Genomic DNA, 26,891 nt, shown 5'->3' with positions numbered 1-26,891 from the left:
GTGCCGAGCACTGTTCTAAGCGCTGGGGTAGACACAGGGGAATCAGGTTGTCCCACGTGGGGCTCACAGTCTTCATCCCCCTTTTACAGATGAGGGAACTGAGGCACCGAGAAGTGAAGTGACTTGCCCAAAGTCACACAGCTGACAAGTGGCCGAGCCGGGATTCGAACCCATGACCTCTGACTCCAAAGCCTGTACTCTTTCCACTGAGCCATGCTGCTTCTCTACTGATTGGTTGACTGATTGGGAGATCTCCTGGGGGGATTCGGTGCGCGGACAAGTGCCGAGGGGCAGGTGGGACACTGGGGGACGTTTTGTGATGGGCGATGATGGGCCTCTCTTGAAAAGGCAGCGACTCCCCCTGAGGGTTAGATTTTGCATCTTGCTGGCAGGGCCCCTCTGGAATGCCAAGTAATGGCAGCATCTCTCCTCCTATTCCCCAACTCCCAGGACCCCAAAGGAAAGGGATGACTAGAATTCCAAGATGGAGACACAGGGTCGAGTAGGGTAATTTGGAGCGGCAGAGGGGAGGGGAGCTGGAGAAGGGCATGGAGAGTTTGGGGGACTGGGAGGGAAGGGGCTGAGAAGAGGTGGGAGAAGGGAGAAGCTGGGGGCTGAGGGGCAGGGAAGAGGAGGACCCCCCCCCCCCAGGATTCTGAAATTCGGAAATGCCAGGGCAGACTAGACTCAAATTTTCCTGCCTTTCTCTCCTCATTGCAGCTGCTCAGCGGCATAGAACCACAAGGGCAGTAGTCGGCTCTCACTCATCCACCCTGCGGGGAGAGAACGACTGCGTGTAGCCTAGTGGACTGGGAGTCCCGAGGCCCAGGTTCTAATCCCTGCCCCGCCACTGGCCTGCTCTGTGATCTGGGGCAAGCCACTTCACTTTTCTGTGCTTCAGTTTCCACGTCAGTAAAGTGGGGGCTCAATTCCTGTTCTTTCTCCCCCTTAGTCTGGGAGCTCCAAGTGGGACAGGGACTGTATCTGATCTGATCGTACTGTTTCTACCCCCGAATTTAGCACAGTATTTGGCAAATACAATCATCATCATCATCATCATCACATCATTATCATCATTAACATCCTGGCAGCCAGGAAGGCAGCTCCAGACCCCCTGCCTGGGCCTTGGAGGGGTGGGCCTGGGGAGACTGGAGAGAGCCACGGGGCTGACTGTGTATACTAGAGGGAGCCGGCTCACAGCTGCTGAAAGCTGCTGCAGATAATCTGGCCACGGATAATCGATCTCTGCCACGGATGACCCCCAGAGCGGACAACCTGCCCGTGGTTAGTTGAGAGCTGGCTGGGTCATGCCTTTTCTCTGGAGACCTCAACCCCTTGGCAAATGCCCTGGATCATAATAGGTCCTCTCTCTCGGCCTCACAAGCCCACCACCCTGCCACCAGCAGCCCCGAGCTCTCTGGCTGCAAAGCGGAGGCTATGGGGACACTTGGTCATGGAGTAGGGAAGTGACCGACAGCTGTGGAATGGGAAATCCCGGGTCCCCTCAGCCCGCGACCGGTCAGATCCGAGCGCTCGAGGAGTGAGGTCTGGCCAGGTTTACTTAGAAATCCCCAGGCAGACAAACCCTAGGATTCAACGTGGCTTCTCCAGTGGTGAGGGGAAAACTGACATTTTGGGACTAGCGGGGCCTGGAGCAGGCGGGGGTTGTCCACACTCAGACCTCGGCCCTGCAGGGGTGGGTCAGGACCCAGACCATGGCCTGGTCGGGGTTATTTCAAACCCAGACTGTAGATTGGCTGGGTTTGGTCTAGACTCGGACCGCTACCTGGTTGCGGAGGCGATTTCCGGGACTTAGACCGTGGCCGGTTTGGGGCTTGTGTGGACTCAGACCACGGCCCAGCGGGAGGTTGTCCGGACTCAGACCGCAGCCTGGGGGAGCCTGGCAATGGCCCAGGACCAGAGCTGAAGGGGAAGTCCCCAGGGGCTATACCCATGCGCCTCAGACCCTTCACTGGCCATAGTGGCCTTGGCTCCACAGCACCCTTGGCTGCCTGTAGGCCAAACAAGCCCCTGACGGGCAGGAGCAAAGTCAAATGAGGGCTAGCCCCCAAGGAAATTGGCAAACAACAACCTGTGGGGTGCCCTGCCCAACCCCCAGTCTCCCCGCCAGTCCCACCCCGCCACTTGCCAGTCTGACCCTCCTCGCCAGTCCGACCCCCTTAGCCAGTCTGACCCTTCTCTCCAGTTTGACCCCATCGTCAGCCCACCCCCCTTAACCAGCCTGACTCGTCCCACCAGCCTGAATCCCTGGCTAGCCCAACCCTTGTCACCAATCTGAATCCTCTTGTCAGTTTGACCCCTCCGCACATACAAGCCTGACCCCCCTCTCCGGTTTAAATTCCCTCACCAGCCAGATTCCCCTGGCCAGTCTGACCCCTCACATCAGTCTGACCCCATTGCCAACTCACCCCCTCTCGCCGGTCTAACTTCTTCACCAGCCCAACGCTCTTTGCCAGTTTGACCTCCCCCACCCACACACATACCAGCCTGAGCCCCCTTGCCAGTCCATCCCCTTACCTCTCCCTCCTAAATGAGAAGCAGCGTGGCTCAGTGGAAAGAGCACGGGCTTGGGAGTCAGAGGTTGTGGGTTCTAATCCCGACTCTGCCACTTACCAGCTGTGTGACTTTGGGCAAGTCACTTAACTTCTCTGTGCCGCAGTTACCTCTTCTGTTAAAATGGGGATTAAGACTGTGAGCCCCCCGTGGGACAACCTAATTACCTTGTATCTACCCAGAGCTTAGAACAGTGCTTGGCACATAGTAAGCGCTTAACAAATACCAAAATGATTATTATCATTATTATTAATTGGGTGGGACCACCCAGGGTGAATCAGCTTGTGGGCCCCAGAGGAGTTTATGGACCTGCCAGCCCGTCCTCCCGTGGAGGGCCCCTACCCAGGTCTGGTCCCTGACGGGGACAAAGATCCAGGCCTAAACCCATCTTTCCAGCACAGAACCAGATGTCCTGGTGAGACCTGCCGGCCCCTGACCCAGGCCAGGCAGCAGGTCCTAGGTGGGCCAGACAAGAAGGGGGACGCTGCTCTGGCAGCTGCCTCATTGGGGCTGGTTTGGGTTGGGGGGCTCTTGGCTCGGCTGAGCTCGACACATTTGGCCTCCCCTGAGGGTCTTGGCCGTGTAATGGCTCTCACAGTCCTAAAACCGCACTTGGGGCTCCAAGCCTGGCCAGCACAATCCCCATGGGCGGAAGGGCTGGGCGGCTGCAGTCCAGGACCCTGAGGAGATGCAAGCCCGCTGCAAATGCCCATCCTTCCATGCACCCCCACTCCCAACTCCAGGTCCAGGAGACCAAGTCCCCATGATGCCCCAGATCCATCTGGGTCAGTGCCCACCTTGACCCAGGACAGCCCGCCGGTTCTAGAATCTGCATGCGTGCGCGTGCACGCACGCACGCACACACACACACACACACACACACACGACAGGCAGCCCAGCCGCCCCGGACCCCAGGTACCAGGCACCCTCCTTCCCACTGGTGCGGGTCGGCTTCCAGGAAGGGCAGTGGTCCCAAACCACCTGTGGGGTCAGGAGGGCCTGGCACAGAAGTAACCCATTTATTGCGAGGGTGCCCAACCTGTCCACTGGGGACCTATGGGGATTTTACAGTTCTCCCAGGCAAGCCCAGTGCAGAGGCCCTTCCTGCTCCCCCTGAGCCAGGAGAGAAGCCTCGGGCTGCACTCTCCGGCCCCCACCTCTCCTGGGGGCACCAGCGCTGGCAGAAGCAGGTAATCCTCTTCCCCTGCCACCGCTCAGTGCCCTGACCAAGTGAGAAGGAAAAGATCAGGCAAAGCAGGGGCAGAGACAAGGTCAAAGACAAGGTCAGGGGCACGGGTAGGAGCAGGAATGGGCAGAGGCAGGGGCAGGGAAAGGAGCAGAGACAGGGGCAGGGGCACAGGCAGGGCAGGGATGGAAGCCGGGACAGAGTCAGGAGAGAAGACAGGGTGTGGGGCAGAGACAGGGAGAGGAGCAGGGACAGGATTGGACAGGAGCACGGTCGGGGCAGGGGCAGGGACAGAGGCAGGGAGAGGAGCAGGAACAGGATTGGTCAGAAGTAAGGACGGGGCAGGAGCAGGGGCAGAGACAGGGATAGAATTGGCCAGCAGCCAGGACAGGGGGCAGGGGCACAGGCAGGACAGGGCAGGGACGGAAACGGGGGCAGAGACGGGGATGTGAGCAGGGACCGGATTGAACGAGAAGGAGGACGGGGCGGGGGTGAAGGTGGGGGGAGAGGGAGAGAGGCAGGGGCAGGGATGAAGGCAGGGACAGGTACGGACACAAGTAGGGACCGGGCAGGGACGCGTCAGAGACAGGCACGGGATTAGACAGCAACGAGGACAGGGGCAGGGGCTCAGGTAGGGCGGGGACGGAGGCAGGGGCAGGGGCACGGGCAGGAGCAGAAACGGGGATGTGAGCGGGGACGGGACTGGACGGGCGTGAGGATGGGGCAGGGATGGAGGTAGGGGCGGGGGCACGGGCGGGGCGGGGACGGAAGCCGGGACCGGGGCAGGGGCAGAGGCAGGGGAAGAAACGGGGACATGAGCAGAGACAGGATTGGACGGGAGTAAGGTCGGAGCCGGGGCGGGGGCAGAGGGAGAGATATGAGGATCGGACAGGAGCGAGGACCAGGCCGGGGCAGGGGAAGGAGGCGGGGATGGGTCGAGGCCAGGGGCGGGCACGGACAGCAGCTAGGAAAGGGGCAGGGGCACAGGTCGGGGGGGGGGGGGGGGGGGGGCAGGGCCCGAGGCCGAGGCCGAGGCCGGGAGCAGGGCCGGGGCAAGCCCGCCGGCCGGTCGGCTCCATCCCTCGGGCCCTCGACTCTCCCTTTGCCCAGGGCCGCCCCTGCCCCTGCCCCTGCCCAGCTCCGTCCGGAGAGCCCCCCCCCCCCGGCCCCCCCGCCGAGGCCTCCCCCCGGGGCCGGCCGCTCCAGGGGCCGGGGGCGTCACGCGCGGTGCATCTTCCCGGGGGGCCCGGGCGGGGGGCCCCTCCCCTAGCCGCCCCTTCCCCCGTTACCCTCGCCCGGCGACCCCCGTGGCCATCCGCCCCCGCCTCGGCCCGGGGGGACGGGGGCGGGGGGCGGCCCGGGGGGAGGGGGGCTCCTCGATGGCCCCAAATCCCCCTCTCCGCCCCCTCCCTCCCCCCCGGCCCGCCGCGCCTCCCGGGAGGGCGCAGGGCGCAGAGCGCAGAGCGCGGGGCGCCGCTCCCGCCCCCGAACGACAACAGGTCCTGGCTCCCCGGGGGGCCCAGGCGCGCTCGGCCCCCGGCCCCGGGCGGGGGCGGGGGTGGGGGTCGGGGGTCGGCACACTCACCTCTGTCCCGGCCGGGGCCGCCGCAGGGTCCCCGGGGCCCCGCTGCCTGGGTCCGGACCCGAGGCGCCTCCGCTCCGCCCGGGAACCGAACCCAACCGAACCGAGCCCAACCGAGCCCAGCCGAGCGGCGGGGGCGGGGGCGGGGGCGGGGGAGGGACCCGCTCGGGCGGCGCGCACACTCAAGCTCACACTCACACTCACAACCCCCCAGCCTCCTCCTGACACACACGCACACACACAAGCACTCTGTCACTCACCCGGGAGAACAGGCACACACAGACAGGCACACACACACGCACCGTTACCTACATTCCCCCATCACACACACACACACACACACACACACACTCAGCTGCAGCCGAGTCTCTGCGCTCTCATCCCCCTCCCCAGCCCTTGGTGAGTCCGGAGAAAATAAACAGTATTCGTCTTATTGTTTTTTTTGTGTCCCTTCGGGTCGTGCGCTGTCCCCTGTCCCAACCCTCTCCCTGCCGGGCGGCCCGTCCATCCGTCCGTCCGTCCGTCCGTCCGTCCGTCCGTCTGTCTGCCGTCCGTCTCCCTCCCTTCCTTCTTCCCACGCACCGCGTGGGCACGGGCTCAGTCCCCAGCCCCGCGGAGGGGCCGCTGCCCCCCTAGCCCCCGGCCCTGGTCCGCCCGAGGCCCCCCGCGTGGCCTGGGCCCTCCGTCCCCCCAGGGCCCGGCGCCCCCGCCCGCCCCCCGACTGCCCCTCTGCTCGGGGCAGCCCGAACCGAGGGCCTCCGGCGGGAGCAGGGGAGACTCCCAGACGGACCCCACACCCCCCCCCCCGCCCCCGGCCCCGGCATCTCCCACCATCACTCATACGCTGACCCGTTCCTCCCCCCGCCGAAACACGGATACGAGCACAGACTCGCCCCCCCCTCCCCGCCCCCGCTAGATACCCTCACACCTCCCCTCCCGTTACCACACAAACGTACACAAACGCCCCACCGCCACAGATACCTTCAGACCTCCCTCTCCATCACCACAGAAACATACACAACCGCCCCCCACCACAGATACCTTCGGACCTCCCCTCCCAACCCGACACGAACACACACACACACGCCCAGAGCCCCCCGAATCGCCACTCTTTTCTGCTCTTCTCTGCCCCCGGTCGAGGGCCAGAGAAGAAGGGCCAGTGGCTCTAGCCAGATCTTACTGCTTGCTCCCTCCCTTGGTCATAACAGAGGTTGCCCTCATCTTCCTCCCCCCCCCCCCCCCCCCCAAGTCGGACCTCTCCAGGCAGGCCCAAAGCAGACGGGACACCAGCAGGTGAGGAGGGGGCAAGGTTAAGAGGGCAAAGCGAAGGCCACGGCGGGGGCGGAATCTCTCTCCGACCCTGCCTGCCCCCATCCCGCCCCACCCCCTCTCTCCCTGGACCCCCTGGGACTGAGCCCCGAGGGCCACAGGTGCCACCCCGCATCGTCGGAGGACGCGGGGAAGGCGGGACACTCACCCAGAAACCAGACCGGCCGGGCCCGGGCCTCCCAATTCTCCCCTGCGGACGGCTCTGCATCCACCTGCCCTCTAGCTGGCACAGCTGCCAGGGGAACAGGGCATCTGCCAGCTGGTGGCCGGAGCAGACAGCAGGCTCGGTCAGAGCCGCGTCCCCTGCCCGGCTGGGCCGGCGCCAGCTGCACATCCTGAGTCGGGGAGGGCTGCCAGGGTGACACCCGGGCCGGGGGGGGGGGAGGAGGGGAGGGTGGTTCCAGCCACCCGCTCGGCCGGCAGGGTGAGTCAGAGGAGGAATTGGGGCCAGGGTACATCTTCCTTCCCTTGTCCGCCCTCCCTCCCTTCTTCTTCTCCCTCTCCTCCTTCTCTCTCCTTTCCCTCCCATCCCACCCCAAACAAAAAGTCCTGCAGTTCAAGCCTTCCTGCGGCTGGCCGTGCCCTCGTCCTAAAGGACATAACGGCCCCAGTCCAGCCCAACCCGGGGCCCAGCCCCAGCCCGAGTTCCAGCCCAGGCTAGCCAAGCTCAGCCCGATCAGGAGCCCAGCCAGCTTCAGCGCAGGCCAACCTGGGGCCCAGCCCCTCCTCTACCTCCAGTCCAACCCCAGTCCCATCCCCAGCCCAGCCCAACCCGGGCCTTAGCCCCAGACTTAGCCCTAACCCATCCCCAGCACCAGCCCCAGGCCCAACTCTAGTTGCAGCTCCAGCCCAGCCCAGCCTTAGCCCTAGCCTCGGGTCCAGCCCCAGTCCAAACCAACTCAGATTCCAGTCTGTCCCAGCCCCAGCCCCTCAGCATTTGTGTAAATGGATTGTTTCAACTGAACATTCGATTATTTATTTTGGCTGTAGATCTTTGATTGTTTCTACCATTAGAACGTAAGCTCTCTGCAGGCAGGGAACGTGTCCCCTTTTTGTTTAGTACTTCCCAAGCACGTGGTTGCTTCCAGTGGGTGCCAGCTCGGGTCGATCGATCAATCAGTGGTATTTATCGAGCACTTACTGTATGCGGAGCGCTGTGTAAGATACTCGGGAGAGTATAATACGGGCTAGGCCCCGGGCCAAAGCTTTGGTGCCCAAGTGCCACTCTCAGAAAACACAGTCTCTAAGGCTTTCTTTGGGCCAATCCCTCTTCCATGGGGCCAAGAGAGCCAGGGACTCCGTCTTCCCACCTCTCCTCCCTGCAGATTAGACTTCTGCAATGAGAGGAATTGTGAGTTTGGTGCCTGAGGCCAGAGAAGCCAAAAGTGTTTCTGGGCCTCCATTCCAGCCCGTTGGACTAGAGCAGGAGTGGAAGGTGGCCCGGTCCTTCCCCAGCCTTCCCTCATTCTCTGCCTGCTGAAGTTCTCTAGATCCCAGCTTTATCTCAGGGGTCAGCCACAGCAGCAGTAGCGAGACAGGAGAAGGCTGGGCTTTTCTAGGGCTTTGCTCCCATAGAATGCTGCAGGCAAAGGGCTTTGGCAAGAGTAAGGCTGGGAGAGGGCAGTCCGGGATCCCGATCCTGGTTTTCCTACTGGTTCGCCTGCTCCGCGCTCACTGGCTTGGGTTCGTGCCGCTGGGAGCAGCCGTCCCCATAGGACAGCTCTAGAACGCCTGGTCTCTAGGGTTTAATAGGATGTTCTTCGCCTGTGGAGTTGAATGTTTCCAAAAGAATCGGAAGTGTATTCCAAGGCCAGATCCCAGGCTCTCTGTTGCATCCTCCGGCGTAGCGGTGTAGTATAAATTCAACAGGAGCAGACCTGTTACATAGCCCGGCCAGTTTCATTCAAGATGGGGAATGGATCGGACAGAGCACTTTCAGTTGTGACCCAACCAGACAGGCCATCTTGCAGCGATCTCCAAATCGAGATCAACTTTTCTGAGCAGTTGGATCTCATGAGTAATGAGGGAAGCAACATGGCCTAGTGGATTACAGCATGGGCCTGCAAGTAAGAAGGACTTGGGTTCTAATTCAGGCTCTACCCCTTTTCCGCTGGGTCAATCGTTTCACTTCTCTGTGCCTCCGTTGACTCATCTGTAATATGGGGATTAAGACTGTGAGCCCCATAAGGGTCAGGAACTGTGTCCAATATGATTTGCTTGTATCCACCCCAGCGCTTTTACAGATGAGGGAAATGACTTGCCCCAGGTCACACAGCAGACAGGTGGTGGATCTGGGATTGGAACCCAGGTCCTTCTGATTCCCGGGCCCGTGCTCCGTCCACTAGGCCACACTAGGTGGCCTGCAGAGCTGGGGACTTCTTCAGCTTTGGCAGCCTGCCAGTCTTTTGAAGTGTGACTGTAACTTGATTTGCATGTCACAGCACAGGTCTCTATTAACCTCTCTGTCATCCAGGTAATGAGTGTTGCAAGGTGTTATCGACCAATCGATGATATTCACCGAGCGCTTCCTGGGTGCGGAGCACTGTACTGAGCTCTTGGGAAAGAACAACACAACGGAGTTGGTAGATGTGATCCCTGCCCAACAGGCACTTGCAGTCTACAGGATTTTCCTGATGATATTTATTAAGCGCTCACTATGTGCCAGGCAATGTACTGAGTGCTGGGATAGCTTCAAGTAAATCAGGTTGGACACAGTCCGTGTTCTGTACTTATTACATATCTGTATATGTAAATTATTTATTAAATTAATGTCAGTCTCCCCCTCTAGACTGTAAGCTCACTGTGGAGAGGGACCGTGTCTACCAACTCTTGTATTGTCCTCTCCCAAATGTTTAGTACAGAGCTCTGCACACAGTTGGGGCTCAATAAATATAATAGATAATGATGATAATGATGATTACTTGCTTGGCTGCATGTGGTTCTTTCATCCCTGAGTCATCTTTGTTGAACCAGTCTTGGTGGCTTTGACTAGCCTTGCTCAGAGTCTTGGTGGCCGCCTGGAAGGGAGTGAGTATCATGCTTACACTGCTTATCCTGGAACTCAGACTGAGCTGTCTATACCATCGGGGCTGCTAGAATGATGCTGCTTGCTTCCTTGTAAGGTGTCTTCATCCTCCGTCATCATCATCATCATCGATCGTATTTACTGATTGCTCGCTGTGTGCCGGGCACTGTTCTAAGTGCTTGGGAGTGTACGATGCAACAGAATTGGCGGAGACGTTCCCTACCCACAACGAGCTTAACCTAAAGCCACCCCAGCAACCTTCCCAAGTCTTCCCTTATTCACTGTCGCCACCCCGGTCACATCAAGCCGACACCAACCTTAATACTTAGATCTGTCCCGTGCCTACCCTTAGCACTTTGCATTGGTACATTTTTATTTGTCTGTTTAATTATTTATACAGCTATTTTCATTCTGGTACTTTAGTAGGACTTCCTGTATAACCTTGTTCCTTCTCCTGCTCCCACTATTTGTAAATCGTTTCTCTCTGCCCAGCCCTTTGGACTGTTAATTCCTGGGGCTTGGGGATCATGTGCTTTCTTTCTGTTGTCTTTTCCCAAGGGTTTAGTACAGTGTTTTGTATCCAGTAGGTGATCAGTAGATACCAAGGATGATGAGGATGAGGATGGGGGAGGGACACAAATGGCACGAATGCTCAGGCTCAGGACACTGAGACCCCGAAGACTGCCACAGCTCCGGGAAGCAGATACACCCCCCCCCCTTGACTTTCTGATATATAGGAGTTGGCGGTTAATGGGGGGGCCTTACTGTATTATTTTTTAATGGTATTTAAGTTCCTACTATGTGCCAGGTACCGTACTAAGCGCTGAGGTCGAGTCAAGCTAATCAGCTTGGACTGAGACCATATTGCACATGGAGCTCATAGATCTTAATCCCCTTTTTACAGATGAGGTAACTGAGGCTCAGAGAGGTGAAGTGACTCGTCCGTGATCACACGGCAGGCAAGTGGTAGAGGCGGGATTAGAACCCACGTCCTTTTGCCTCTCAGGACTATGCTCTATCCACTAGGCCACATTGCTTCCCTGTTCCCTGCTTTGGGCAATTAGGGGAGAGGAGGCTCGGCCGCAGCCTAGGGCGAAAGGTTCCCTCAGGCTTCGCCCTGTCGTGGTTCGGGAACGTTCCCTTAGAGAAGCAGCGTGGCTTAGTGGAAAGAGCCCGGGCTTGGGAGTCAGAGGTCATGGGTTCGAATCCCGGCTCTGCCCCTTGTCAGCTGGGTGACTGTGGGCAAGTCACTTCACTTCTCTGGGCCTCAGTTTCCTCATCTGTAAAATGGGAATGAAGACTGGGAACCCCACGTGGGACAACCTGATGACCCTGTATGTGCCCCAGCGCTTCGAACAGTGCTCTGCACATAGTAAGCACTTAACAAATAACCAATATGATGATGATGATGATGATTGATGATGATGATGATGATGATGATGATGTTCCCCGCCGGCCATAAGGCTCTTTTTCCCGCGCTCCAATCCCCGTCTCCTCCCCGCCCCTCTCCCCGCCTCCTTCACGCAACCCCCCGCCCCCAGCTGGGAGCGACCAACCTGGAGAGGCGGGAGGGGGGAGCCTGCGCGGTTTTTGCCTAAATTTACATTTTTTCTTCGGGATTGCCCTGAGGTCGATGTTCCTCCGTTTAAATGAGATTGACTTGGGAAAAGTGCCGGCCCGTCCGCCCCGCTCCTGCTGAATTCACTGTGTCCCGAGGAGGCCGGATTGCTGGTGTCCCCCCCGCGATGCCGGCTGCGGTTGGTCGCGGCCCGGGGAGCGCGGGAAACGGCCTCGGCCTGGAGGGGAAGCCGCCCTTCCCTGCACAGACCATCCCCCTCCCTCCACCTTCCTGACCCCATCCCTCTAATAATAATATTGGTATTTGTTAAGCGCTTACTGTGTGCAGAGCACTGTTCTAAGCGCTGGGGGAGATACAGGATCATCAGGTTGTCCCACGTGAGGCTCACAGTCTTCATCCCCATTTTACAGATGAGGAAACTGAGGCCCAGAGAAGTGAAGTGACTTGCCCACAGTCACACAGCTGACAAGGGGCGGAGTCGGGATTCGAACCCGTGACCTCTGACTCCCAAGCCCATGCTCTTTCCTCTGAGCCACGCTCCGCATCGCCCTTCCATTCTCTGCTCTCATTCCCTTCCTCTCCACCTCAATCAGTGGTATTTATGGAGCACATAATAATAATAATAATAATGGCATTTGTTAAGCGCTTACTGTTCTACCCGCTGGGGAGGATACAGGGTGATCAAGTTGTCTCCCGTGGAGCTCACAGTCTTCATCCCCATTTTACAGATGAGGGAACTGAGGCCCAGAGAAGTGAAGTGACTTGCCCAAAGTCACACAGCTGACAGGCAGCTGAGCCTGGATTTGAACCCACGACCTCTGACTCCCAAGCCCGTGCTCTTTCCACTGAGCCACGCACTTACTCTGTGCAGAGCACTGTACGAAGCTCTTGTGCCCCTCGCTGCTCCCGTCCACCCCTCCGGTCTCCAGCCTCATCCCCTACCCCCTTCCCCTGGTCCCCCGTCTACTCTCTGGCCTCAGCTCTTCCCCGTCCACCTCGCTGTCCCTGTTTCTCCCCCAGGGCTGCCCCCTCCACTCTCTGGCCCAGACTACACCCCTCTTTTCCTCTTCTCTCACTCCCCCCTGTGAGGCCCCGACTTGCTCCCTTGGTTCTTCCCCCTGTCCCAGCCCCACAGCACTATGTACATATCTGACATTTGTTTATTTGTATTGATGTCTGTCTCCCCTGCTCTCTACAGTGCAAGCTCCTTGGGAGCAGGGAATGTGTCTGTTTATTGTTGTATTTTTGTCTCCCAAGGGCTTACTACAGTGCTCTGCACACGGTAAGTGCTCAAAAAATATGATTGAATGAACGAATGGCCTCATCCCCTCCCCCTCACTATTTCCATCTCTCCCCTGCCAGCTGCCCCTTCCTCTCTCCAGCCACATCCCCCGTCCCCCGACCCCGATCCTCCCTCCACTCTCCTGCCTTATTCCGCCCCCATCCCCCAGCCCCCCTCCTCTCCTCTCTCCAGCCTCATCCCTTTCCCCTCCACTTTACTGTCCCAATTTTTTATGGTATCTGTGAAGCACTTATTATGTGCCAAACTCTGTACCAGGCTCTGAGGTAGAAACAAGTTTATCAGGTTGGACATGGTCCCTGTCCCACATGGGGCTCACAGCCTTAACCCCCGTTTTACAGACGAGGTAACTGAGGTACAGAGAACTTTCCTAAGAGCACACAGCAGACGAGTGTAGGAGCAGGATTAGAACCCAGGGCCTTCTGACTCCCAGGCCTGTACCCTATCCACTAGACAACACTGCTTCCATCCTCCCCCCTCCACTCTCTGACCTCATTCCTTCCCCATCCACTTTGCTGTCCCCATCCCTCCATCCCTCCTCTGCATCTCGCTGGCCCCATCCCTTCCTTCCATTATTCTAAGGCCTTGGCATAGTCCCAGGAGCTCCTCTCTAGCCCCCCACCCCCAGTCCCAGGAGTTGGGGAGAGAACCTTTATGCCCCTTTTGGCGTGGCATTGGCTCCATTTTGTCCCATTTGAGCCTCAAACTGTTCAAAAGCCCCATAGGCTTCTGCAAAACCTGTCTCCCTGACCCCGGGACCCCAGGTAGCCAGCCAGCTGGACGGACGGAGAGTGCAACGTGGCCAGGGGTTGATCATCTGCCCTATTTGTAACTGAGGATCTCCCCGCTTCTTGACATGGGGAGTGCGAGGGGAGAGAGCAGAGCAATATCCTCTGCTCCTGAGTGCCTTCTCCAGCTTGGGAGGCTGGAGACCTGGGCTCCCGTCCTGGTGCTGCACCTGGCCTGCTGGGTGACCTTGGGCTGTTGGTTAACCCTCTCTGCGCCTTCTTTCTGGTCTGTGAAACAGGATAGCAATATCCCTCTCTGCCACCCCAGATTGGTTGTGAGGTTAAATCCTCATGTATAACTGTAAACTAAGTCGAGAGGGAAATGTCTCACTCAAGGTGGTTTCGAAGAGGAGTTACTACCGTCCCATCCATCCAAGCCCACCGGATATTTCATTGAAGAAAATGCTTTCGCCAGGTAAGACTCTCCCTCAGAAAGTCAGAGGTGGAGGTTTTGCAGAGAATTTTACAAGGAGCAGTAAATGCCTGTCTTCACCACATTTGAAAGATCAAATTTTGCTTTGGGGATAAAATAGATTCTTTCAACAATCACAGAAACCCCAAACCCAGATGCATCCATTTCCTGAATCAAACCTCTGTGGGTTTAAGTTGAGCTAGTCTGGGAGGGGCTGTGAGCTCCCAGGGAAATGTGCTAAATAAACACAAGAGGTAATTGTGCTTAGTGCACCGCCTGCTTTTTGCAAAGAGTAGTGTAAACATTTTTTAATGTTCATAAATCAAAATCTTTGCTTAGAAAACAGAGATGTTTCAAACAGAGAGGCAGCATGGATTAGTGGAAAGAACAGAGTACTGGGCATCTAAAGGCCCCGGTTTTCATGCCAGCTCTGCTACAGGTTTGCTGTATGACCATGGGCAAATCCACTTAACTCTCTGAACCTGAGTTTCCTCCTCGGTTAAATGGACTTAAGATACCTATTCTCCCTCCCTCTTGGCCTGGGTCCAATCAGGCTGCTGTGGCTCTACCCCAGAGCTCAGAACAGTGCTGTGGCAGGCATATAGGATGTGCTTAATAAATGCCATCATTTAGTATTAATTCTATGCAAGAGTACCTGCTCGGCTTGCCCCAGTCAACCCTTGGCCCTCCTTCGTTTTGCCCTGCCCGGGCCCCTCCACACAGGTGGAATGAAGCAACCAGCTGCCTGAGCTAAGACTGATCGCTGCTCCCTCGCCAGCTGGAGAGGTCATTCCTCAGCTAGACCTGCCCAGGCTGGGGTCTTTCAGTTACTGCTGGATTCTGGTATCTGTGAGCAACCCAGTGACCCATCGGTCAATCTGGGGTGTTGCCGGAGGGCCTGTGGGGGCCCAGAGGTCTACCGAGGGTTTGGGGGAGTACGATCGAGGTAGAAAACCTGGTCCCTGCCCTCGCGGAACTCAGAATCTAATGGAGACTCAAGATACTGGCTAATAACGGGAGCATGAGAAACGCCAATGCTCTGATGGTTGGTAGCTGGATAAATAACTGAGAATCTACATGTGTTTGGCAAGGTATTCAAACTTGGGCCAAGGACGGCTGTTGGACTGACATGACCGAAGAAAGGGGAAGATTAACCGGAAAAGGACTTGTGGAAGAGGTAGGTTTTCTAAGGGCTTTGGAGATGGGGAGAGCTGGGGTCTGGCGGATTTCAAGGGGGAGGGAGTCCTTGGCAGTAGGAAGGCCTGGAGCAAGGGGTCCGAGGTGGGAAAGTTGAGGGTGGGGGGGGGGTCAAGAGGATGATGAGTTGGGAAGGAGTAAAAGGGGTGGGCTGAAGTTGGGGGTGAAGAGAGCTGACAAGAAAGAGGGAGAGAGTTTGCCCACTGCCTGGAAGCCAGTAGTTAGGAGTTTCCGCTTTAATGCCATGTAGGCGGGTGTGGATTTTCATCGGGCTGTAAGCTCCTATTGGGCAGGGAACATGTCTCCCCTCGCTGTTGTACTTTCCCAAGCATATAATATGGTGTTCTGCACAGTGTAAGTGCTCAGTGAATACCGTTCATTGATTTCGAGGAGGGGACGGTTGTGTGGATTAGGACCAGGCTAACCCTCGGGGACTGCCGGAACCCTTTCCCCTGCACATCCCGGACACTCGGAGAGGCCCGCAATGAATGAGCCCGCGTTCAAAAATCCTGGTCTGGTCGGAAAGCTTCAAATGTCTTAAACGCTTGGTTGGGAGCTGAGCTATTTTTAGTTCACGCATCAATAAGACACATTTTTCCTTTTTCAGAAAAGAGTTTCATTCAGACATAAGTTGGGTTTTCAGGGTTGTCAAGAGGTGAACTTCATGGTGTTTTTCTTTTTTTCTCTCCAAGCTCTGCTTCCTGTCCTGCCTCTTGGTCTGTCTTCCTTGGCCCATCTCTCTCTGCTTCCATGTCTCTCTCTCTCTCTCCCCCCCACCCCGACCCAGCCCCATCTCTGTGGCCCAGCAGGACAATTCCCTCCTCATGTCTTTCTTCCCATAATAATAATAATAATTGTTGTATTAAGTGCTTACTATGTGCCAGCCACAGTACTAACGCTGGGGTGGATTTGAGCAAACCCAGTTGGACACAGTCCCTGTTCCACATGGGGCTCACTGTTTCAGTCTGCATTTTACCGGTGAGGTAACAGGCCCAGTGACATGACTTGCCCAAGGCCACACAGTAGATAAGTGGCAGAGCCAGGATTAGAACCATGACCTTCTGACTCTCAGGCCCGTGCTCTATCCACTAGGCCACCCTGCTTCACGTGGCCTGCCGACAACTTAGTCCACTGAGGCCTCCCGTCTCAGGGCGACTGAGGTGGGAAAGCCTCGCCTCGTCTCCAGAGCCCGGTTCTCTCAGAGAATCAGCTCGCCCTTAGGGAAAATGGGTTCTGCTACTTCGCTCACAAAGGATCAGTCTCTCTCTCAGGACTGATGGCCAGACAACCGAAGTTATTCTGTCCATTGTAGACCACGGGGGAAAGAACTAGCCTCAGATTATATGTGCCAGCAGTTAGCCCTGGAGAGCGCTGGGCTGAGCTCAACAGGGGGGCCCTGGAGGGGAGGAAACCGGCTGGATGTCGGACCGCCAGAATCAGTCACCCACTTGAGACCCTCGTGGCATTTTTAAGTGTTTTTCATCCTTGACCGCCCCAAACTCAGACGCTGTGGACCGGCTGGCACGAGTGGTCTAAAGGGTTTGAGGGTTGAGAGCCCCAGCCCACCAGCCCCAGGAGTTGAGATTTCCCCTGAGCTAGCAACTTCCCTCACTTTGCCAACACCTGCTTCAACTCTTCCTCCAGTCCCAGGCACATCTGCCCAGTGAGACCTCAGCTCCATCCCACCCTGAAACCCACCAGATGTCGTCAATTAAAGACTCAAATATCTTTAATATCTTGCCTCCACCCTGGAAGACTCACCCTCACTTCCACCCCAGGTGGCATTTTGCTCAGGCCTGCCCCTAGGCTGCCCCCAGCTTCCCCAGCCTCCCGAGAGGCCACGAAGACTTACCAGGCTGGGGAGTCGGTGTCGGGTGCCGGACCCCGCTGCGGCAAGTCTCTTCCTGGGGGAGTCGCTCCATCCGGCGGCCCGGCCCGTTTGGGGCCTCCCTCCGCCTGCTCCTCCGGCAGCGCATCGGGGAACCAGAGGAATGCTTCCTGGGGTGCCGGCGGCACATCAGGGAGCATCGGAGAAAGCCCCACGGCTCTGCAAAGGAATGGCAGAAATTTACTGCATGGGTTTTATCATTTATTTGAAGTCAATTTCTTAAATAATTCATCCCCCCTTTCCTCTCTGTCATCACAAGGCGGTGAGGGGCAGGGTGGCGAGGCCGGCCCAGCGCAGCAGGGCCAGGGCCACCAGAGAATAAGCCTCAGGTCGCGGGGGGAGTTCGCAGAAGCCCATTAGCTGGCCGGCCGTGCCAGCCTTGGCTCTCGTGAGTACGGTTTCCGTTCTTGCCTCTCGGGTTCTGCGGAAATTGGGGGGCACAGGCCCTGGCTGCCAGCGAACCCATACCGCAGAGGAACCCCAGGCGGTGCTGAGAAGATGAGGGGCCCGAGAGTCTGCCCTCGGGCTAGAAAGGTCCTTGAGGATGAGACCAGCCCTGGCCTGTCTCCCCATTCCCTTCCTGTCTGCCCTGGCCCGGACCCAACAGCCCCCTCCGCCGCTGTCGCTCCGGGTCAGGCCTCTCCCAACCCCCACCAGCCGACACGGCCGCTCTGCCTCAACCCTCTCTGTCCCCCTCGTCGGTTTCAAGCCAAACCCCTTTCCTCCTCTTCAGAAGCGATCTGGAGCCAAAGGGTCTCGACCCCTGGGATTCCCAACTAAAGACAGGCGTCGACTCTACAGCCTGAGCAGCTCCGCCTGAGGAGCCGTGTGGCCTCAGAAAACCACCGGGTCACAGACCCCTCGGGGCCAGGCCCCCACTACGCTCTCTCCCCGGGGCACCTGGGGCACCTGGGGCTGGGGGCAAGTCGGTGGGGCCTGGGGCTCATGCCAGCCCATTCTCTTCTGGAGCCCTCCTCAGGCTTTCCTTCTGGCCTCCTACTCCCCTCCCGGTGCTGGCCAAGCCACACTGTTAAGTGCAGGTAAACGGCAGCTGGGGATCAGTGGTGGATGGATGGGCAGCTACGTGTGTGGTGGGAGGGTTGCGCTGCTGTTGGCCCGGCGGCACTGGCCAACCCTCCCATCGCCACACCGACCATTTTTGCTCCTCAGAGCGCTAGCCACCCCCATCCACCTAGGACAGCGCGAAACTCTCTGGGAACTCAGGGACCGTTGGGGAGGGCAGGAAGGCGCTAACTTGGGGCTACCTTCTCTCCTCTTCTCCTCCTCCTCCCTCCGTCCTCCGCCTCCCTTCGCCATCCACCACGGTGTAAAGTCCTGCACCCTCCCACTTTCCCCGGGAATCCCAGAAGCAGAACGCAGAGCCGTCCCGTCCAGCTCTCAGGTAGCACGAAGCGGTCTCGCCGCTAATGGGCTCGCGGTCTCTGCGTCCGTCCATCCGTCCCGCTCCCCCAACCCCATCCTGGACCCCCGAGACAACCTCAGGCAAATCGACTCATTCGAACAACAAGAACTATCCTCCAGCGCATTAACAGAACCGGGACACTGGGAAAAAAACATTTTATTTTCAGGTTCAGGTGCGCGCTCTGTTGCCATGACAGTCCCAGCACGCCAGAGGACGTTGCCAGTGGCAGAGACAGGTTTCGGAAGGAAATGGTTCATGCCCACATAAGGAAGCACGCTGCTGCCGGGCTTCCTTCTCTCTTCTCCCTCCTTTCTCGCTTCTCCCCTGTGTCTCTGGTGCCCACAGCAGCGCCATGGCCGGGGTGGCTGAGGCAGCGGCACATCTCCAGGAACTCTGGTTAATTGTCAATCAGTTGTATTTTTTGAGCACTTGCTATATGCAGAGCACTGTTGTAAATTCGAGGAGAATGCAATAAAAGTAAAAGCCCCTGCCCTCAAGAGGCACACAACTTAATGAGGAAGACAGGCAGATAAGAATAATTTAGAAGTGTAAATCAGTGTGTACGTAACTAAGTGGTGTTAAGGAGGGCTGTTGGGATGACGTGACCCGAAGCGGGAAAATTAAGCGGATAATCCATCTTGGAGGACGTGGGATTGAGAAGATGTCATAAGTTCTTCAAGGTGCCCTAGTCATCACCATCTTCCAAAAAAAAAAAAAAAAAGTCAAGGCTCAGGCTGGCACTTATCAAAGGATCTCACTGCACTCCGGGGCTGGCACAATTCTAGCCAGAGCCCTCCTGGTCCAGCCATGGAAAAACATCAAAGACTGAATGCTCGCTGAATCCCACTATGGCTACAGCATGTCAGATACAGGAGGAGAGCAGGGAGTCAGTCGATCATATTTATTGAGCGCTTACTGTGTGCAGAGCACTGTAGTAAGCGCTTGGGAGAATACAGTAGAACAATTTAACAGTCACATCCCTCCCCACATTAATATAAAAAGGTAATTATGGGTATGGACATAAGCGCCGTGGAACTGGGAAGAGGATGAGTCAAAGGAGGCATTGTGACACGGAAGCGAGGGACGGAAGAGGAAAGGAGGGCTTAGTCAGGGAAGGCCTCTTGGAGGAGGAGATGTGCCTGCAACAAGGCTTTGAAGGGGAGGGAGAGTAATTGGAGCGACAATGGCCGGGCCCCCCCATGTTGTTCAGAGACAGACTCCGGTACGGTGTCAGACCCCGTACTCGGGATGTGGCCTACCCCACTGGGCTGCCCTGAGGCGCCCGTGAAAATCGTGAGGCTACTTCCTGACAGACGTGGCTGTCCGGGTCAGAACGGGACAAGGTTCCCTGTCGGATCCATCCCCCGCTGTCAGGCCCCGCGGGCCAAGGCTGCTCTGGCCCCGGCCTGTTCGGCCTAGGCCGGAGGCAGCGCTGAAGGGGACCCGCTGGGCCGGCTTCACGGCTCCAGCCCTCTGCCCTGGGAGCCTCTTGAGGCTGAACCTCGGAAGGGCCGAGAGCCCCCGACAGGAAAGCCTAGGGCTCGCAGCGCGGTCCGCAAGACCAACCGGAAGCAGGATCGCGAGTAGAGAAACAGGTCAACAACTGGGGGACCCATCAGGCCTCAGGGCAAATTTCCCTTCCCCACCTTCCAGGGCCGGAGTCACCAGCCCCTGCCCTCCGCCCGCCTGCTCCTTCCCTTTGCCAACAGGTCCGGGGCCCTCTGGAGCCCCAGGGAACGACTCCCTATCCGGGCCGGAGCCCTGGGAGCCGGGATGCTCTCGTGATACTCGACTGCGCCGGCGTGAGAGCCCGTGGCCTGAGCCGGGCCGGTCCAGATGGATGATTACTTAGCTAATGCTTATTGCTTCGGTGGCAGCATCTGTGTGATGCTCTTCCGGTGCCGAGCCCCCAGCACAGCCTCGTTGACGGAGCTGGAGCCGGCGTCGCTCGCTGCCGTCGCCGTTAGGAGTTCTGCCCTCCAGGGGACCTGGCCACGGGAGCCTCGTCGGCGTGGGGAAGGCCGGCTGGGGCCCAACGCCGGGAGCTCCTCGACGCTGCTGACCCCCGCCCTGGACCGGGCCTCGGGGCCCGCCCCCGTCCAGTGCAGGCCCCGCTCTGCCAGTTCTGGCCAGGCCTGAGAGTGGGCAAGATTTAGCTAATTCTGTCTCGAGGCTTTAACTTCTCCAAGTTTCACTCCTTTCGCCAAGGACCTTTTGGAGGAGAGGGAGGAGGAGGAGCGAGGGGGGACAAGAAACCTCTTCGCCATCTGGTGAGCGAGGAGGCAGCAGTCCCAGATTCATTTTGAGAAAAGGCTGTCTCCCCGTTGGAGGAGTCTGTCTTATGCAACACGCTCAGAATTGATCGGCGGTTCTCTCTCTCGCCTGGGGGAGCGAGAGCAGAAACTGGCCGGCGGACATGGGGTCAGCCAGCCCAGCGCCTCCCAGAGTTCCCGTGGGGGAAAGCTGAGACGCGGGCTGCCCCGCTCCCCTCCACCGGGGTCTCCCGGGGTGCCGCTCCTGCCCCGGGGGGCGGTGTCTCGAGATGGCTCTGGGACAGAGGCTCGGGGAGCGGCAGCCCCCAAAGGCGCCCGGTGACCGCCGTCCTGGACAGGAGGTCCATTCCATCTGCTGCTCTGCCACATGCCCTGGACACCTCCCGTCAGTCATTCTCAAAGTAGACGGCAGACGGATCAAATGACAGAGCAGGCCTCCGGACGGACGGATGGGACAAGCCAATGGACGTGGAGAGGTGGATGGGCAGGGAAGTCCGGCCGTCGGGGGCGGGGGGGCAGGCAAGGCAGGCTGACGAGCAGGGGTGGTTGGACGGACAGGGCAGCCGACTGGCTCAGACAGATGGACGGATAGGGCAGGCCAGTGAGTAGGGGCGGTCGGTTGGGCGGTATGAGCCGACGGGCAAGGGTGGAAGGATGGACGGGATAGACTGACACGCAGGGCAGTCGGACAGACAGGGCAGGTTGATGGGCAGGGGTAGGTGGGTAGACAGGGTAGGTCGATAGTCTCTGTTGCCCCAGAAGGGTCACTCTCCTTTAGGGGTGTCTGGAGGGGAACCTGGGAGCCTTTCAGCAGGGCAAGGGGAGTTCACAGCTGATCCACTGACTACATCCTCCTGCCTGCCCTCTGGGGTCGGGTGGCCCGAGCACCTCCCTGTCCCTCGTAGATGTCACTCCAAAGGGACCCGTGAGCTGTCCCCCGCCCGCTGATCGGCCGGCTGCAGCCTTGGCCACCAAACCCCCGGGACGGGGCAGTGCTGATGCCTCAACACAGACCCCCGCGGGCCGAGGCTCCGTTGCCCCCGCCACCCCACCGTGACCGTGAGCGACGGTGTTGCCCAGATTCAGTGGGCCGAGGACCCGATCCCCTTCCCCGGTCCCACACCCAGAACGGCTCCCCGGGCCAACGCGGTGAACGTGGCCGAGAGCGGTGTTGGCGTTGGCCGAGCGGGCTCTGGCCCCGGGACCGTTCCTGCTTCCCCGAGTTCTTGGGAGGCACTAGGAGGGCCCCCTCGCCGAGAGCTGGGGCTGCCAGGACCTGGGGGCCCCGGCACGGGGGACGGGACCGTCGTCCTTCCGTCCCTAGTGACTGAGAACAGCCCAGGGTTCCCGGGGGAAAGCCCTCCCCGGTTTTGGTGGAAGATCGATTGCTCTGGCTGCTTGGCGTTCTGCTTCCCGTTCCCGGAGGGTTTGCTGGGCGTTGAGGCAGACCTGAGGAGAGCCTTTCCCCCCGGCCGGCTGCTCCCGTGGGGACCGGCCAAGACAGCAGAGGTGCGGGGCAGCCGGCACCCGTGAGGTCCCCGTGAGGGTCGTTAGGGGGGAGGCTGCCGGGTGGTGGACCTGAAGGCTTTCCTGCCCGAACGACCATCTAAGTGATGGCATGGATGGGGACGTTTGGCGGGGAGAGAACCGGAATTTGCGGCTGGGCCCTCTGGGCACGTTTATTGAGATTTCAGGGGTCTGGCCGGCGCAGCCCCAGAGTCTATCCTCCTCCTTTTTCTGCTCCTTCTCCTCTTCCTCCTCCCCTTTCTTTGCCTCCTCTTCTTCTTCCTCCTCCTCCTCCTCCTCCTCCTCTGTGGAAACTCACACTCCTGGGGTTCACCTCCTCCAGGCAGGGAGATTAGGATTCCCGCAATCCTTTGGGGTAGCCCTTCGGGGAATGGGGTCTGTTGAGACAGTCCCCAGTTCCCGGGAACACCCTGTCCCCAACAGTGAGCCGTAGGCAGCGCGCCCCGCTCCGGCCGAGCGAACGGCCGCCCGTCGTGGAACCGTGTGCCTTCGCTGGAGCCGGCGGGTCAAGCCCCCGACGGGCAGGGTGTTTTGTCCGGGCGATCTGCCCCCACCCTCCGCTGACCACCCTGCTGGCCGGGAGTGGCCGCGGCCAGCAGAGCGGTGTCAGGTTGGCTCATCTGGGTTAGGCAGGAACGGGAGGGGAGGAGAAGGGCGAGGAGAAGGAGGGGAGAACGGAGGTGGAGAGGCGAGAGGGGCAGGGTCTACGCAGTCGGTCGGTCAGGCTGTAGCCCTGGAAGCCTCAGCGAGGCCCTTGGGAAGCGCCATACCTCGTGCCGGAGCCGGGCAGGTGTCCAAGGCCCAGGGTGCCGGGGCCGGTGGGTGTCCGAGGCCCAGGGTGCTGGAGCCGTGGGTGTCTCTAAGCCGAGGAGCCCGAGCACTGCAGCTCCTTGGAGGACACAGGCGCCACTGCCTCCGCCACCGAGTGCTAATTGAAAGGGTGCTTTGCCTCTTTCCTTTTGTGACCGCTCGGATTTAAAGGGCTAGGATCCCAGTTTGGGCCAGTGGAGACGCTGGCTTCGCTGCCATTCTCACTGCCGCCCGTTCTGCTGCCGCTCTCCAGGGCCGGGAAAGGCTCCGGCAGCTCCAGGATCTGTGAGGAGACGGAACCCGTCAGGGGAAACAGCTCTGCAGGGAGCACGGGGAGGGAGGGAGGGAGAGGAAAGGAAGGAAGGAAGGAAGGAGCCCTCGAGCCGCAGCTCAGCAGGCAGAGCGCAGTCCCGTGCCTGGGGCCGGGAGGGGACCCGGTGCCCGACCTGGACGGCCTGTCCTCCCAGCACTGCCCTCCCAGATGGCAAACCCGGGCTCGCAGCCGGTCTAGGCCAGCGGGGCCCCTCCACGGGTCAGGCCCAAGGCTAGTCGGGGGCGGTATCCATCCATCGGTGGTATTCATTGAGCACTTCCTGCGTGCGTGGAGGATCATCGATCAGTGGTATTTACTGGGTGCTTTCTGTGTGCAGAGTACTCTGCTAGGTGCTTGGGAAAGTACAGAACAACAGAGTTGGTAGACCCAATCCCTTCCCACAAGGAGCTAACTGTCTACCGGGGCCGGTGCAGCCCTGAGCGTGGGCCCCAAAGAGAATCAGCAGATAATAAATGGAGGAAGGCCTCTGAGTGGTGTGTGAAGGCGCTAGGGCCGGGGGGAAAGGCAGATGGGCCAGGCCCGTGGCTGAATGGCACGGCGGCCTGCGATGTTCTCGCCGGCCAAGCCGTGTTGATCTCCTCCTCTCTCTCAGCACCAAGTCAGATCATGGGGATTTACCCTGAGACCCCAGAGTGGGGCCCCCTTAGGCAGCAGATTGCAGGTGTGCCAGCTGGCACCGGCATGGCTGGCATGGGGGCCTGGAAGGGCTCTTAGGAGTGGCACGGGAGAAACATACCCCGATTAAGCGCCAGGCAGGACACCAGAGAATTAGGAGACACGATCTCTTTTCAGTCTAGTGGCAAAGACACGGTAAAGGGGTCATTAGTGGGTTTCGGTTATAAGTTGGTTTAGCCTAGACCGCTGGCAGGTATAGACCGTGAAATGGGTTAATCTAGACTGTTGGCTGGTACTGGCCTCGTGAGGTGTTCTGCCGTACCTACTGATGTGAATTCTGTACTGTTTAAGCGTTTGTATTTTTCCGTAACCATCTCCAATCTCTTCTTCCTCCTCCTCGAAATGATTCAGAGTCTGTCTTCCTCCCTGGAGTATGAGCTCTTTGAGGGCAGGGACTGTGTCTTCCACTCACTCTCCCTTGCTCCCCCAAGGGCTCAGTACCGCGCCGGGCAGGGGCTCGGCAAGAACTGCTCAGGATTGACTGTGGGACCAAGACCCGCGGCCTCGACCGCCGGGAGTTCCGCAGTCTCCCGCGGTCTCTCCCGGAGTCTAGACCAGCTCTGATGCCCTTCTGCCCGGGCTCCCATCATATGACGCAGGTGATTTTGCCGCAGCTGATCTCACTTCATATGCTAATATCACCGCCTCGGAGCCCCCGGCCTTTCCTTTAGAAAGGACTGGGGCACGGGAGGCTCTCCCCCGTGTGTTTTGCCTCTCTGGGGTATGGTGTTGATGATGTTTCTTTGGAACGGGATATTGATTATATTTCTCTCTCTTTCTAAACCTTCGTGTTCAACCTCAAGAGCTCTTTTAAAAGAAAAAAATGACATTTTTCCGTGAGCCCTTTCTGAGGGATTAGTCATGTGCTCAGATAAGAAGGAACAGAGAATTGAGATTTGGGCCCAGGCCGAGGGCAGCCCCCTGAACGGACTCAACTGCCCCCTGCCCTGGGTGGGCCGGACCGGGGCTGCCGAAGGCTCCCTCTGTGCGGGGAACAAAAACGGGACTGGGGCTGGGGATGGACTGGAGAGTACCGAGAGGAGAAAGGAGGAGAGGAAAAACTGACTCCCGCCTCTGCTGCCCGTGTTCCCCCACCCTGCAGTTGAGTGGCTCGTCCCGGGGTCTCACGTGGGAGTTTGCGGCCCTGAGGGGCCCAAGTTGTTCTGGTCCCCTGCACGGGTCAGAACAAGGTGGGTGGGGATTCCAACAGTGGTCGACCTAATCGACCCATCAGTCGTGTGTTCTGAGTGCTTACTGTGTGCAGAGCACTGCGCGAAGAACTTGGGAGAGTACGACGTACCCGTTGGTAGACACGTTCCCTTGCCCACAGAGAGCTTATAGTCCAGAGGGGGAGTCGGATATTAATGTAAATAATTTATGGCTGTGTACCCAAGTGTTGTGAGGCTGAAGGAAGGGTGAAAAAAGGGTGCAAAAAATCAAAATATTTTGATTTTCAATTTCACTTTTATTCCCAGAGAGTTTTCACATGCTTCATCTTATTTTTGTCAGTGATGTCTTCTTGGAAGACCAAGGACAACTATATATACATATATCGTTTTTGTCCTCACATCATCTCTGTGAGGTAGGTTAAAGCAGATACTATGATCCCCATTTTACAGATGAGGAAACTGAAGTGTAGAAAGGTTGAATAACAATAACGATGGCGGTATTTAAGCGCCCACTCTTCGCCACACACGGCACTAAGCGCTGGGGTACGTACGAGGCGATTTGGCCCCACGTGGGGCTCACAGCCTAGGTAGAAGGGAGAACAGATATTGAATCCCCATTTCGCCTAGGAGGGAACTGAGGTGATTACAATGGAAGTGACTTGCCCAAGGTCACAGCAGACAAGCGGCAGAGCTGGCATTAGAACTCAAGCCCGTATTCTTTCCACTAGGCCACACTGCCTTCCGTGATGGTGGAGATACAGACTATGTTGGCAGGGGCGCTAGCAGTGAAGGCAGTGGTGATGGCAGCTGTCAATCCATCAATAATAGTATTTATTGAGCGCTTACTGTGTGCAGAGCACTGTACTAAGCGCTTGGGAGAGTATGACGCCGCATAATTGGTCGACGCATTCCCCGCCCACTAGGCGAGGAGAGACTTTCGAATAAATGATGGATCTGTATATAAGTGGGGGTGAGGACGGCGGGGTGACTGTCAAGTGCTCGAAGGGTTCAGATCCAAACATGTAGGCAATACAGAAGGGAGAGGGAGTAGGAGAAATTAGGGCTTAGTCTGGGAAGACCTCTTGGAGGAGGTGTGGTTTGAGTAAGTCTTCGAAGGCGGGGAGAGAGGTGATCTGCCGAATACGAAGGGGGAGGGAGTTCCAGGCCAGAGGGAATGGGTGGTGAAGTTGGCCGTGGCGGCCGCAGCGGTGACGATGGAGACGGCGTTGGTAGGGACGGGGGTGACGCCGACGACGGCGGAGATGTCGGTGATGAAGCGAATCCCAAGCAGGCCGTGTCTGGGACGAGGCGGCCATCTGAGAGGAATTTTCTCATGAACAACCCCCAGCTCTGAGGGCGAGCCTGCTCCGCTCAGAGCAGTCAGTCGTGTTTATTCAGCGCTTGCAGAGCACCGTACCAGGCACCTGGGAGAGTACAATATAACCGCCCCGTTTCCTGCCCACAACGAGCTTACAGTCTAGAGCAGACCCCGGAGGGGCGCGGTGGGTTACGGCTGCCTGTCCCTGGGCCCTTTCAACAGGCCGGGCTGCTCCTCCCCATCCTCCGGTTGCGGGTGGGGACGGGGGTCACCGTCCCACCCCAGAGCAGCCGTGGATACCCTGGGAACTGATGGAGGGCTGGGGCGGGGGGAGGGCCCGACGCTTCTCCGTCTCCCTTGCCGTCGGCGACCCTGCTCTTCTCGGGGGCCCTTCCGCTCCGAGCCGACTGGGCGCCGTCTCCCCCACACCCGACCCCTGCGTCTTTCCCGGAACCCGGTGGCCGGCTTGGACCGGTTTGGAGCTGAATTTGGTTTCACGGGG

General features: G+C 58.7%; 1 protein-coding gene across 3 annotated transcripts in view; it reads right to left on the bottom strand.

The window, feature by feature from the left end:
* CALN1 (calneuron 1) overlaps positions 1-23,151 on the bottom strand; it is a 62,680-nt gene extending 39,529 nt beyond the window's left edge. Inside the window, exons 1-2 of one of the 3 annotated variants that reach the window (XM_029082005.2) lie at positions 22,854-23,151; positions 16,825-17,019 (exon numbers count right to left, since the gene is read on the bottom strand). In XM_029082005.2, coding sequence (XP_028937838.1) covers positions 16,825-17,000 — 176 coding nt within the window. In that variant the 5' untranslated portion in view covers positions 17,001-17,019; positions 22,854-23,151. Of the gene's footprint in view, positions 1-5,345; positions 5,453-16,824; positions 17,020-22,853 lie in introns of those variants that run through there. The other 2 variants (XM_029082007.2, XM_029082009.1) reach the window with 2 other exon arrangements.
* Between the last annotated feature and the right edge of the window lie 3,740 nt (positions 23,152-26,891).

This window comes from Ornithorhynchus anatinus, chromosome 17 (assembly GCF_004115215.2).
Source record: "Ornithorhynchus anatinus isolate Pmale09 chromosome 17, mOrnAna1.pri.v4, whole genome shotgun sequence".
In the NCBI taxonomy this organism is placed as follows: domain Eukaryota; kingdom Metazoa; phylum Chordata; class Mammalia; order Monotremata; family Ornithorhynchidae; genus Ornithorhynchus; species Ornithorhynchus anatinus.
The sequence above is the reverse complement of the archived record's forward strand: the minus strand, read 5'-3'. Positions and strand labels throughout refer to the sequence as shown.